Genomic DNA, 13,118 nt, shown 5'->3' on the forward strand with positions numbered 1-13,118 from the left:
GCAAAGGCAGGATCTGAGTAAGAGGAGTGCAGGGTGAATGTATCAATAAATCAGCAGCACACTGCATCTCTTCTCTGGCCTTGTGTTGCTGAAAGTTTTGGGTGGGAACTGTTCTTTGTGGTAATGAAAGATAAACGTTTATATCCAAAAATGCCACTGTCTCTATGAACAGCCGCCTTTCCCAACCATCCCTAAAATCTAACCTGGGTACTACACTGCTAAGGCAGGAACAAATGAGAACATGAAAATTAAATGGTGCAATGTTCCCTATAGAAGGACTGGGTGGTCGATCTGGTTGTCTGGTGTTTGTTAGGTACTTTAATCCATATCCTTTATCATCTCATATAAATACTTTTAATTATTAAACCTGTATAACCAATGTCAAATGTGAACCAAAAATATGTTGGTTTTAGTCTCAATAGACATAAGGAAAGGTTGAATTCAGTAATTTTACAATCTTGAGTACAATGAAGTAGGATTTTATGACATTTTTCAAGTCAGCTACAGAGTAAACAGATGTTTGCATACAACATCTCAGTGGATGGGAATATTTTGTGGAAAAGGATTTGAGGTTCACTTGTCTGAAAAGACACATAAAATTTTCAAGGCTTTTTAGAATTCATTACTTGCCATTATTAAGGGTCATTTTCTAGGAACAGTTATTTTTTTTTTATTGAAAAAGCCTGATATGGACATTGCATGCTTCATATCTGATACAAGGAAGTGAATACAATGGTCATTTTGGTCTCCTAAGGAGAAGAAATCACATTAATATCTGTGCCTTGATTTTTTCCTGTCTTGAGAGGTCTGAAATCTGATCAGATTTGTTTATTATGAGTATCAATGTATTTAAGAGATGAATGGCTCAGTGGATTTGGGTAACAGGATCTAGAGTATTTAGCATCTTTACATCAGTAGTTTGAATTCAACTCATGCTGTCTGTTCTAGTGTATCTTCTGAATTGAGTCGGTGGTCCCAGAAGGGTGTTTAGACACTTAATGCCCATATCAGCAGTGTTGGGAAGAAGGCCAAGGAATGGAATGGCAGGATGAAAACTGTTATTCGTTGTCTAAATTAATCCATAACAATGGGGCAATTGAGAAAATACATATTGTTTGACAAAATGAGAAGGCAGCAGGTTTACAGAAATATCTAACTGCAGTGTGACATCCACCACCTTGGACTGTCAGATGGAGATTGAAAAAGGTGTTGGGCAAATAATGGAGAATAGATAGTGATATAGCCTCTAGCCAGGAAATCTTTAAAGCACTGATCACCTGAATGGGGAGGTGTGAAGAGGCTGTTCTGTCTTGTCTTCTTTCTTACAGCCTTCTACCCCAAGTAATCACTGCTGGGTTCCTGTTGAAGACAAGAGACTGGGCTAGGTGGGAGACTGAACTAAGAAAAACGGCAGTGGTCTGTCAGCAACTAGTGAGTGCTCAAAAAGCGATGCAATGCATTGATCCTTCATTTTCCTTTTATATTTTTGTTCAGGCAGGTGACAAGCATTACCATCCAAGCTGTGCACGATGCAGCAGGTGCAACCAAATGTTCACAGAAGGAGAAGAAATGTATCTGCAAGGTAAGGATGATTCCATTCCAAAACAAGGCGATCAGACTTGGTCATTTTCCTGTCACAGACCTCAAGACTTTACAAACTGTAAACATAGGCAAGGAGGACTTCATAGCCATCCTGTCTTCATTACAGTGTTCTCAGACTTTTGAGACCCTTTTACCCTCATGGGTGCTCCTAATGGAGGCTTTGCTGAGGCTGACTCTGTTCTCAAACGCTGTGTAGCAAAAATGAAATTGATTGGGCTGCCTCTGAGTTTGGCGTCTCACAGCGTAGCCCACAGATTGATATATGGGATACCAGACTGAATTCTGCTGATCAGCTTCTCTGCTCTTCTGGACCACACTCCAAGCTGTAAAAGGCAATAGAAAAACTTCCAAAGACTGCAGCGATCTTGTTTTGAGTCATGCAGATCTCATTCCTCATGTGCACTGGCAGATAGTCTCCTCCTGTTCGTAATCATATTTGCTTGGCTTGCCCACTTCCCTTTTATCTGGTTACATCTCTCTTTTTCTTCCCGTATACTTTATTTTCGTGTCTTTCTACAGTCACTTCTTTCTTGTACGTTCATTTTTATCTCCTCTTTCTTATGAACAGTCTCACACTCCAAGGTATTGCCAAACATGTTTTAGTCGTGATCTTTCCATATAAAAAAAGAACGTACCCTTTGACTGAAAAATATCCTTGATCTGAATTCCACCTACTCTCCCAGAAGGTAGCACATTAACTATTAAGCTATTTTTATTACTTGCTGTAGTGTTAAGTAATGTTAGTAGAAAGATGTATAATACACATTTATGCAAGCTGGAAATCAAAGTGAAAAAGGCAGATGTATTATTGGGATTTTGTATATTGTGCTTATGTTAGAAAACTTGCTTGCTATACCTGAAAGGACTGTAAAAGAATAGGAAAAAATTATGAAAGTGTGGTTGTAGCCATCTCTTGAAATCCTGAGGAGAGATTCCTTCTGGAGAAATTCCAAAATAAGATGCTATCGTTAAGGAATTCCTTTGAAGCAGATCTGTGTTATTTTGTAGTTTGACCTCCCTACTAGCCAGTCTCTCTCATGTCTCACTGACCTTATACCTGAGTCGTCTTATTCCAGCTCTGCACAGAACTCTGCAATGTGAGAGCAAGAGAGGCTGAGGGAGGGCTGGGCAGGGAGTGCTGCTTTGGGATGGCAAACTGGAAAGACTAATTTGAAAGCAGCAGTTACAGCATCTGACAACTGGTAATCTTTATTTTCCTCACATTGTAGTGTGATAAAGTACAGGCAGAGTTCAAGGGGAACATCAGTTCATCCTTTGCTGTTATTAAAAACAGCTGCTTGCAACTGATGCTGTTTGCACCAGTCTGGCAGAGAGCTGGAGTTCATGTTGATGGGGCAGGCTGTGGTGTAGACTTCTGCAGATCCAAATAAGACAGAAACCATTGCTTCTACTTAAACAAAGCTAGATTTTTGTCCTGGCCAAGTTCAGGTAAGAGCGGAGAGGAACCTGGCTCCTTGATCTGCCATCATTCTCTTCTTGGCTGTATTTCCCCTTCTGAACTAGTGTTCTTCATGCTCACCCTGGCTCAGAGAAGGAGCAGCCCAAGTTGCATTGCTTTATTGTCCACAAGCTGTTTTCTGACTAAATAATGTTATTGCTGAGTGTGCTCCAGACTGTCCTGCCAAAGCTTTCCCTGCTGAATTCAGCATGCTTTAAGTGTAAGGGACCTAAAAGCCCTTCCTGTGCAAAGCTCTCAGCTGAAGTGTATATCCTCACTCCATCCAAATGGGTTTACTCTAGGGTGCAAAAATAAAAATACAACACTACAGCACCGAAGCTAGAATCAAAATCACATTATTGATAAAAGATATTAAAATAGGCAGCTTCCTTCTCACTTCTAATTGTCCTCTCCACAGGACATGAAAGCACTGTGTTGGGACTGCTTTGTATAATAGAGGAGCCCGACAGGTTTATGGTAGCTACTGGTATGGGAAACTTGCAAAAGGAGAACATGGAAAAACAAGCTGTCAATTTTGGGGCTTTCTATGTTAAGGATGGTTTGAATAATGCTAGCAGAAGCCCTCTGGCTTTACCCTGCTTCAACACAGGAAAATGAAAAGGAAGCAGTGTCAGAAACTTTCTCTTTTCCCATTGACTTTCTAGTAATATATTACTGTATGGACCGCCTCAGAAGACTCTGGCTGAGCTAGGCTGTTGATTAGCATTTAGAAGGATGCTTTATGTGATTCTCACACAGGCTTTCATCCTTATTCAATGTGTAGATAATAGCCTGAGTTACTGGTTTTCAGAGAGCTGTATGTTGAAACAATGGTACATGCAAAGTAAAAACCTGAATCAATGAACATGTTGCTTGGTGTCTGCCAAGTGAGCAAACAAACATATGTTAAGAATGGGAATAACCACAATTTGCTGAACCGTTTCCGGTGGGAAAAAGAACGGCGATGCAGCTTGAGAATTTACACTGTTCTAAACATTTCAAAACGCGTTGACATGTTTGGATGAATAAAATCGACAAGTTGTAGGTGTCTCAGTGTTCAAGATAGTGAAGAAAATGTGCATTTAACTTCTTCAGCCTGCTTTATGTGATTTGGGTTTTTTAATTTCACATATTTCAAACCTCTTATTTTGTGAAAAAAAAAAACAACCAACCAAAGAACAAACTCAGAATCCTTAGCTCAGTTTCACCATGAAAATGACATCCAGACTCCCTTATATTTCTTTTTCACTTTCAGCAGTTCCAGCATTCTTCTGGGGTGTCTTTAAGTTTGTGCCAGTTTGTACCAAATACTGCCTGAAAACTTTTTCTTTCGTGGCGATGGTTTAATAGAAAATAAATCGAGGTTCAGAGGAACAGAGATCACTTTTCTCGGGGTCACACAGAACGCTCACAGCTGAGTTGGAGAACTGAAGCTAAACCTTCTGAGTTTATCAGCCTTATAATAAATATGAGCTCCCTTCTTCCTGAGTGCCTGGATCTGTATGCCCTTCTAAGCCAATGCATGGGGCGTCCTTCTCTCCTGATATCATGGGCCCTGCGGGGTCCTGGCTCTGAGGGTGCTGTTTGTTGACGGAGAAGGCTGGTGGTACGTTTCTCCCTGGTGTCTGATCGTCTCTCCCTGCCAAACACACAGTTTCTTCTTCCTCGGCTTAGACTCAAAGCCAAATGTCTCGGACCCGTGACCCAAAGTCACAGCGTTCTCTCCAGTCTCCTGATGATGATTATACGGTGTGCTGCTGGGAAGTGAAACCATTCCTGCTGGTCTGTACTTCTGTACCGAGCCATGTAAGGGCTCGTTAGAACAAAATTTCCGGGGGGGGCCTGGCCTGTCCCCCTCCTGGGCTCTGAGGGTGGGGTTTCCTCTGACCGCACTTGAGCTAACAGTCACCAGCAGGAGACCTGGACTTTGCTCTGTTTGGTTTCTTTGTGGACAAAGTGAAGAGGTGACGTTCCCCCCTGCAGACAGACAAAGCTCTGTGGTGACTGGAATGAAGTCTGAATTTGACCGAAGCTGCAGTCGGTGTTAAAAATCGGCATTAGCTTCTGCTCCGTTTCCCACTGGCTGATACCTGCCAGCAGCTTCCCAGCAGTGACCACAGTTGACACTCTGCTCTGAGGGAGAGCTGAAATGGGGTGGAAGTGCTCGTTGACCCTGACACTGCTCAACCCTTGGGGACAACTGGATATTTCCTCTTTTTACCGCATAAGAAAGAAGCCCATGTTTAGGGACACAAATAGCAAAGACCTAGCCGCCTTAGCAGGATGTGTAGCTGGAATATGCCACATGGAAATGCCGGTGCAGGACATGCCCCGACCTTGCAGAGCAAGGGGTAGAAATGACGTGTGTGCCAATGGCAAGTATGGAACACCGTGGTCTACAGAGAGGCTCTTTTATGTGCTGCTTTGTAGCACCGGCATCCTACTGGCCTCTCTAGCTCAGTGCGGTGGGTGAGACACAGCCCTGGCTTCGCTGCGTCATGAATTTTCTAGTTTTGCTTTTCCTGTTCCATTTTGCAGAATTGCAGGGAGAGGTGATCAAAACAGTAGTTTACAGTAACTGAATATGACACGTATTGCTCAAGGAAGTCAGAGGACTTTCCAAGTATTAATGCATTTATAATCACAACTTCTTTTTTATGTGTGGGATGTAAGGGGAGAACGGATCAGGTAACTAGGGCCCAGTTATTTTTCTCTTACCCTTTCTCCTGCTCAGAGAAACTCTCTGTCTTTCAATTCCTCCAGCTGGTGCTTGCTGATGGGCTGCTTGAGATTATTTGAGTTTTAATTAAGAATGTGTGCAAAGTGATTTGACAGCCTCAGCAAGAGACTGCTGTAGATAGGCCAAGGATTTGAATATTTTTTTGTTTCACTTGTATTTCCAATGAGCTAGAATTGAATGTGAATTACTTGCATAGGTCATACAGATTCACCATCTGATGCAATGAAGGGATTCTCTTTAATAACTGACCTGTCATGACTGGAAGTTATCTGCTTTACTCTGAATAAAGATGTTCTTTTACCTCCCTCAGGTTCCACTGTTTGGCATCCCGACTGTAAGCAATCCACTAAGACTGAAGAGAAGCTACGGGTAAGCCGAATTCGTGTCAATGACACACGAAATATTTTGCCCCCAGAGTAACTGAATGCTGTATTCAAAAGAGTGATCTTTCCCATGTTTTTTCTGCCTAGCTGTCACCACTCTGGCAGAATAAACAGTGCAGGCACTTCAGAGGTGTTGCTCTGGTTTTTAGGCTTAACCATCTTCATGTGCCTGTCCCCGTGCAGTGCCTTAAAGATAGTATTACTTACTGACACACAGACATGGCAAAGCCACTAAAACACTTCATTTCGTATCTCAGTTATTGAGAGAGAGACTCACTTCATTTCATATCTCAATTACTGCGAGACTCCTAAGGAGAAAATTTGAACAGGGCAAATGCTATAGTATATATTAGTGTTTTTGCACACCTGCATGATTGCTCTATGGTTATCCCCTGTTGTGCATGGTTATTTACAACAGTTAGACAATATGGAAACTTCATCCTTTGCCATCCAAATAAACCCCAGCTTAAGTGATCCTATTTTGAATGCCAAGAAGAGCTGTACTTACCCTTGGAGTCACTTCAGCATATCCAGACAAATTTTCTGGGTCAGGTCCTTGATGGCAATAATGCTGCACTGCTAGATGCTGGAGCCTGCCTTTTTGCATGCACCAAGCAATTTTAAGCCCATATTCACCCATTCATCTTCTGGACAATTTACTCTTTTTGATGTCTCAGCTGGTCTTTGAACTTTGATATTTTTTTCTTGATATGAATATTAGAGACTGTATATGAATAAAATGTCTTTCAGTCAAGGAAACTAAGAGGTACTGGCATGGAGATACATAGCATATCATGTGGGTTGTGTTCTCTGTGTGGCTCATTGTACAGGAAGCCACGTCCTCTAGAATTTGTGCAGGTGCAGTGGTCTGTAAAACATCCCCAGCAGAGAATTTACTACAATCACAGGTGATGTCCAGATAAATTCTTTTTGAGCATAGTTCATGTTAGTGTGGGCTGTACTGATAATACAGAAGTATAATTGGCCCTAGATGGGGATGGGATCTAGCACGGCCAAACATCACTGTAGGTACCATCCAGCATTTGCCACATTGTTCTATCCTGACTTTCCATAAGAAAATGCAAAACTGTGCTGGACTGAATTTTCTTCCTCATTTAACAATTTGAATGTAGGACAGTGTTTTGGCCCTGCATAAGTGTCAGAATACTTGTGCTTCATAGTGAATGGTTGGGGTACAAATACCTCCCTTTCACTTGGAACCAGGAGTCTTATCAAAGCACTCCTGACTGCATTGCAGCCCTTATCAACCTTCTCCAGCTGACCTGGCTTTCCGTTCCCTGTGGAAATGGCCAAAGTCGTCTTCCAACATTTTCCTTTTCTTCCATCACACAATCAAGCATGTCAGTCTTCTTCCCCCTCACCTAATTTTAATTAAACTGAGTAGAGTAAATTAATTCATCCACTTGCAAGGCTTTGCCTAAGTGAGTTCTTGCAGGAAAATGAAGTGAAGCTAGTGAATGCATGTTAATGGAACATCCGAGAAATGCTATGGCAGAACTATCCAAGGTCGCCCTGTTCCTGAATGAGAGCTTCTATGCAGAGGTTTAGTATGTCTTTAAAAGGCATTGACAAATGTGCTGTACTAAAACTAGCTGGAGAGATGGAGAATTTTTAACTTCAACTGTACGACACAGGTAGTCTCTATACACTCCATTGTAAAGTCAGACACATTTTAAAATCAGTTTGAGTTCACGTCGATGGCTTTGACATGTTTCCTTCTTCTGACTCACATGAAGGCAGCAGTGAACAGGTAGGTACCAAACCCAAGAAACTAGGAGCTATGTACTATTTGAATATGTCATCAGTAAATTACAAACTGTATTTTGACTTCCATTTTTTTTATGGCATACATTTAGACCTGATGTAAGAATCAGAATCTGGTTTGTGAGTTGACAAATAGAGCCCCTTGCAGGGTCAGGCCTGGATTTTCTCATGGTTCTGCAAAAAGCCAGTGAGATGTCCTCTGCTCTGCTGGGCTTTCTTTCCCTATAGAGCAAAACAAAACAAAAAGCACTTTTATCATTGAAGTCACTCTAGAAGTTAGAAGTTCTGTTTTTCTTCAGTAACTGAATTGTGGAATAAACTAATCAGCAGTCTAGCTGGTCAGGATCTGAGAAGGGAGTTCATAAAAACACCGGTTGCTTTAGATCTTCCTCCCACTGGATATTTGTGGAGGATTACAAAGCCAAAACAAGCAGAAAATAAAGTAACCATGTGTATGTTAAAAAATATACATTGCTTAGGACTTTTTACAACTGTCTGGTGGTTCATCATTCTACAGGGATTAATAAGTAGCACAGATATTATAACGCAGAGATTATTATCTAGCAAGAAGGCATTAGTAACTTGATTTAAAAAAAGCTTAACCACTGGGCTGGAGAAACTGCTTTCCTTTTCACTCTTTTTTTTTCCCTTTTGTGTTTCATGACAGCATTCCTCATCTGAATTCTTTTATCCAAAGAGTCTGGTTCTGCGCAGGCCACGCTCTGCAGAGGTTTGCTGTTGTGTTTTCATAGTGTTGATAATGGTCTTCTTTACTGAGAAGATTCTTCATTCTTGTCATTTGCTGCGCTTGCTACTACTACTGCCACACAGCTTTCCTGTTATCACTTACCACCCTGGGCACTGACGCTGTATTTTGCATCATGTGGTGCAGTGTTGTTTGTTAATGCTCACATTTCTTTTTATTTTGTTTAATGAAATGCTTATTATTATTATTATTATTATTATTATTATTATTATTATTATTATTATTATTATTATTATTATTATTATTATTAATATTATTATTTAGAATCAGGTGAGTTTTATGGGGCTGTAGTATTGTTCTTCCAGTATTACAGAAAATTTTTCTTCTAAAAAAAAACAGACTGCAAATACGAAGCAAACGAAAATGGTGAAAAACATCTGACTTTAAAATGACGGTTGAAAAGAAATAGCTTTTTGTGAACAATGGCTCATGCTTTTTAGAAAAAAAATGTTGTCAGTTAAATCAGGTTCTTCTTTACATGTATTGACCAGCTACATATGAATACTTTAGTTGAGAGTTCAGTACAGAGTTCTGGGTTTGAACATGTTCCATGCCCGGGAGTATTTGCCTCACTCTAATCTGGGGCACATACATGTTGGAGTTGGGAGGTCCTCCCTGTCCTCTTGACTCTGGGCCATCTTTCTCCTTTCACACTTCCTTGAGCTTGCTTTGCATCTACAAACATCACCCACCTCCACTTCTTCTCCTTCAGGGCAGAGCTAATTTATTAGTTGTGTTTGCTGGGGGAGCCGTGTGGCTGCACCACATGTGGGCACACCTGAGGGAGCCTTCACCTGAGAACCAAGGATGTACTGGGACCCACCTGGTACAGACTGGTGCTTGGCAGATGGGCTGGTCAAGTCTGTGCCACTGGGTTTCCATTGTGTCTGCTCGTGCTGCCTTCATGTCTCTAATTGCAAAGTAGACATCGTATTGTGAGCCAGGGCAGGGTATTGGTGTCGGATGCGGTGTGCAGGGCGGTGTTCCGTGGTTGAATCCATTGCTGTGATCCGGTGGGGTAAATGCAAGCCCTGTGCCTGTTTTTCAGCACAGGATTGTCAGCAGTTAATGTAGGGTGTTGCAACACATTAACCACTCTCTCTGTTAGCTACAGAAATACATATCAAGAAAACACAGCTATAAAGTTGTGTTATCAGTGCTCCTGAGGAGGGCAATGTGTCTGCAGTCCTAGGCTTTATGGAATCGAACGTTGGAGTCTGAGAACAGCAAACTGTGGGACCGTTTCACCCATCTTTTAAGCCAGTGGTTTTTTTTAATTCAGCTTAGCATGTGCTGGTCTGAGTTTACAGTGCTGAAATCCAGGAGCTTTCGGATTAAAAAAAACAAATCCTGTCCAATGTATTAGAAAAATACGCAAGGCCAATTAGAAGCAGCCCCGTCAAAATAGAGGTATGTTCTTTTTCTTGTGTTGTAGACTGTGTAGGATACAAATAAGCTTAGGGTCAGATGAATATTCCACTTGTGTAAATTTGGTCAGTATTAAATTCTCTTTAGGTTTATATGCTTATTATACGAAGTGTATTTCAAGGCAGATTTTGGCTTCAGGTGTTCTTCAGAGTAGACACAAAGATACTGGCATTGCTCTTGCTACAAATATGGGCCAAAGGCTTGAATCTCAATTAAACTTATACATTGAAAATTGTAGGGTGAAATCCTGTGAATTCTCTGAGAAGTTTGGTGTTGAATTCAGTATATTCTAGACTTTCCACTTTATTTTCTTCTGCTTTTCACTGACTCTTGGCGAAGGAAATGTTCGCATGAGTAATCTTGTAAAATCTTAGTAACAACGTGCCTTCAATTATTATGTGCTAGAAATTAATTCTTTTCTCTGACCTTTGTGTCTAGAAAGAAAAATTAGTTGTAACCTATTAATATGTGTCTGTGTGAGTTTGAACTAAACCTGTTCACTAGTTTTGCCTTGACGCATACATAACATAGATGTTTTTAGACTGAAATAATAAGTGCATGCATTTGAAGGAAACACTCCAGTAAGGAGAGGGTACAGCTTAACACTGAGGTGCTTTGTTGGTCTAGTACACGGCCATTGTGAATTACTGAAATCCATAGGAAGCCAGTGTTTAATCAAACCTGGTTCCAAGTCGTGAATATCTGTAAAACCTTGTTGCTGGTGAAGCAGGTACTCGGAGTAGCAAGTGTTGGGCTGAGAAAGCCAAATCCTTTGCTATTGCAAAATTGTGTCTGCCTAGTAGAATAAATTGCATACTAATTGTCTATTAGTTTACTTATAAACATACTTCACTTAAAATAGTTTCTGAGGTTTGGAGAATTTGCTTAAGCTATAATGTTAAATGTTATTAAGTGAAAACATATTCATTCTTCTGCAGCTACTATCACCGCCTTGCATAATGAACTCTATCAAAAAACTAAGGCAGGTACTGTAAACAATGCTGACGATGCCTTTGTTAAACAACAGTGCATCCATTTGGCCAGATGTTCTTGGTGCCTGCACTTGTAAGTTTTCATAGAGCATGATTCTGAACATCTGTACTTGAGAAAGCTGGAGCCACCACATTGTAGCAGCATCGGAATGATGTGAATGGCTCCAGTGCGGTTTTGTTTTGTTCTGTTTTTTAGAAGTTGTTTATTTAGATGATGTGCCATGCATGATGACATGACAAACTGAGGTAAATGCAGATGAACATCGTAAGCTTTGCAATCAATATTAAAATAACAAATAAATCAATGTGGGGCATATGCATGGGTGGTATGAAACTGAGCACTGAAATTCGCAGTGAACCTGACAGGATGAGCATGACAGTGTTATCTCTGCCAGTCTGCAAATGAAGTTGGTAAAGAACTTTTGTATTGAAGACAAATGCATGGAATGAAGAACAAAAACATGAAAATACGAAGTCTGTGATAAAGTGGGAAATACTGAGAAGTCTTGCAGGTTATACTTTAGGTGCTATGTGATCTGATTCTTTCATTTGGCTCCTTTAATGACATGCATGATTTTCTAATGACTGAATTTCTATTGATTTTTTTTTTCATATGCTTCATAGACTTCTTGTATCTGGTACAGACATCCCATATTGATATGTTTACCGCTGTTACATCCATCTGGGTGGAGGAGGAAACAAACAAAATAAAAGACTCTTCTACTGTCAGAAAATGTGGAGAAAGGCCATGCACCACAAGAAAAGATTAGTTGTAGTTCTTCACAGAAATTTGCTTTAAGTTTCTCTGCACAAAAGTGGCTTTGTGAAAAGCTCCATTTGAATTCTTCAAGAACAACCATTTAAAGAGTGTTCCCAATCTGTTTGTAGAAGAAGCAAAGTAGCTTTAGTTGTTTTGCCAGTGGTAGTGTAGAAGAAGTGTGACGGGACTATCGTGATGGAAGGAAATACCTCTAAATTAACGCATTCCTAATAAAGGGTGTTTCCTCTAATTTCTTTACCCATCGCTTCCAATAATGTGTGCAAGAAATGCCTACATGAAATCTCCACTGAAGGTTAAAGGTTAAATCAGAGATAGCTGCTATTCCTGTTTCACCTGTGCTCTGATCAGCTCTCCTCTAAAGTGAATTTACACCCCATTGGAGGTCAAGTTCTCTGTTGATGTAACTGCAGTGTGTTTTTTGCCTCCTGTTTGAGATAGGAAGTCACAACAGCATCAGGGATGCTAATGAAGGTGTAATGTGCAATCTAATAAAAGCTGTGCCCCATCACAGGTCTTCAGTCAGGAGCTGTTTATTATTGATCTGTTAGGAGAGGAGCCAACCATAGCAACTAAAAGGATGCCAGAGGAACAACTTATATCAGGGAATCTTTAGCAAAGATTTGTTAAGGCGCAAGCAGCACAAATGTTTTCAAGTGCAATGCAATTGTTTTTAGGGGAAAGTGCAAAGCTGTGACTGATTCCAGACCATATGGGAGCAGCAGAGTAGGAAATAGCCATCTGCCGTGGGAACAGCCTGTGTAATTCAAAACAAGAAACAGGGCAAAGTGAGGCAGGAAGGGTGAGAGTAGACGTACAAATCCTCTTTTTCATGCACTGACTTGAGGGGTATGTTATCAACTTAAACAAGATACAGGACTGGGAGCGAAAAGAGGAGCCACAGAGTTGCAGGTCTGTGTGGATGGAGCTCCTGAGGAGTGGAGCGGTGTGTGCTCAGGCAGGGCTGGCGGGATGGGGTCCTGCCCAGGGAACGTGGAGCTTGGCAATAGGTGGGAGGTCAAACTGATGTATGCAAGAAGAATTACCGAAAATAGAAAACTGGTTTTAAAGGGTGTTGGATCTGGCTCATGGCTGTGTTAATGGGATGGTAATGAGGAAAATGGAGCAAAAACTCAGGAAATTATGAACAGGTGCTACAACTTGTCAGTCCATCTGACACCCACT

At 41.0% G+C, this 13,118-nt stretch overlaps 1 protein-coding gene across 12 annotated transcripts in view; it reads left to right on the plus strand.

Moving 5' to 3' along the window:
- Nucleotides 1-13,118, plus strand: part of ABLIM1 (actin binding LIM protein 1) — a 203,529-nt gene that overhangs the window by 147,717 nt on the left and 42,694 nt on the right. For 6 of the 12 annotated variants that reach the window (XM_065066950.1, XM_065066946.1, XM_065066948.1 and 3 more), the window contains 4 exons: nt 1,495-1,582; nt 6,112-6,170; nt 8,637-8,699; nt 11,102-11,149. In XM_065066950.1, coding sequence (XP_064923022.1) covers nt 1,495-1,582; nt 6,112-6,170; nt 8,637-8,699; nt 11,102-11,149 — 258 coding nt within the window. The remainder of the gene's footprint in view (nt 1-1,494; nt 1,583-6,111; nt 6,171-8,636; nt 8,700-11,101; nt 11,150-13,118) is intronic. The other 6 variants (XM_013368902.3, XM_065066952.1, XM_065066945.1 and 3 more) reach the window with 2 other exon arrangements.

Source organism: Columba livia, chromosome 6 (genome assembly GCF_036013475.1).
Source record: "Columba livia isolate bColLiv1 breed racing homer chromosome 6, bColLiv1.pat.W.v2, whole genome shotgun sequence".
NCBI lineage: Eukaryota > Metazoa > Chordata > Aves > Columbiformes > Columbidae > Columba > Columba livia.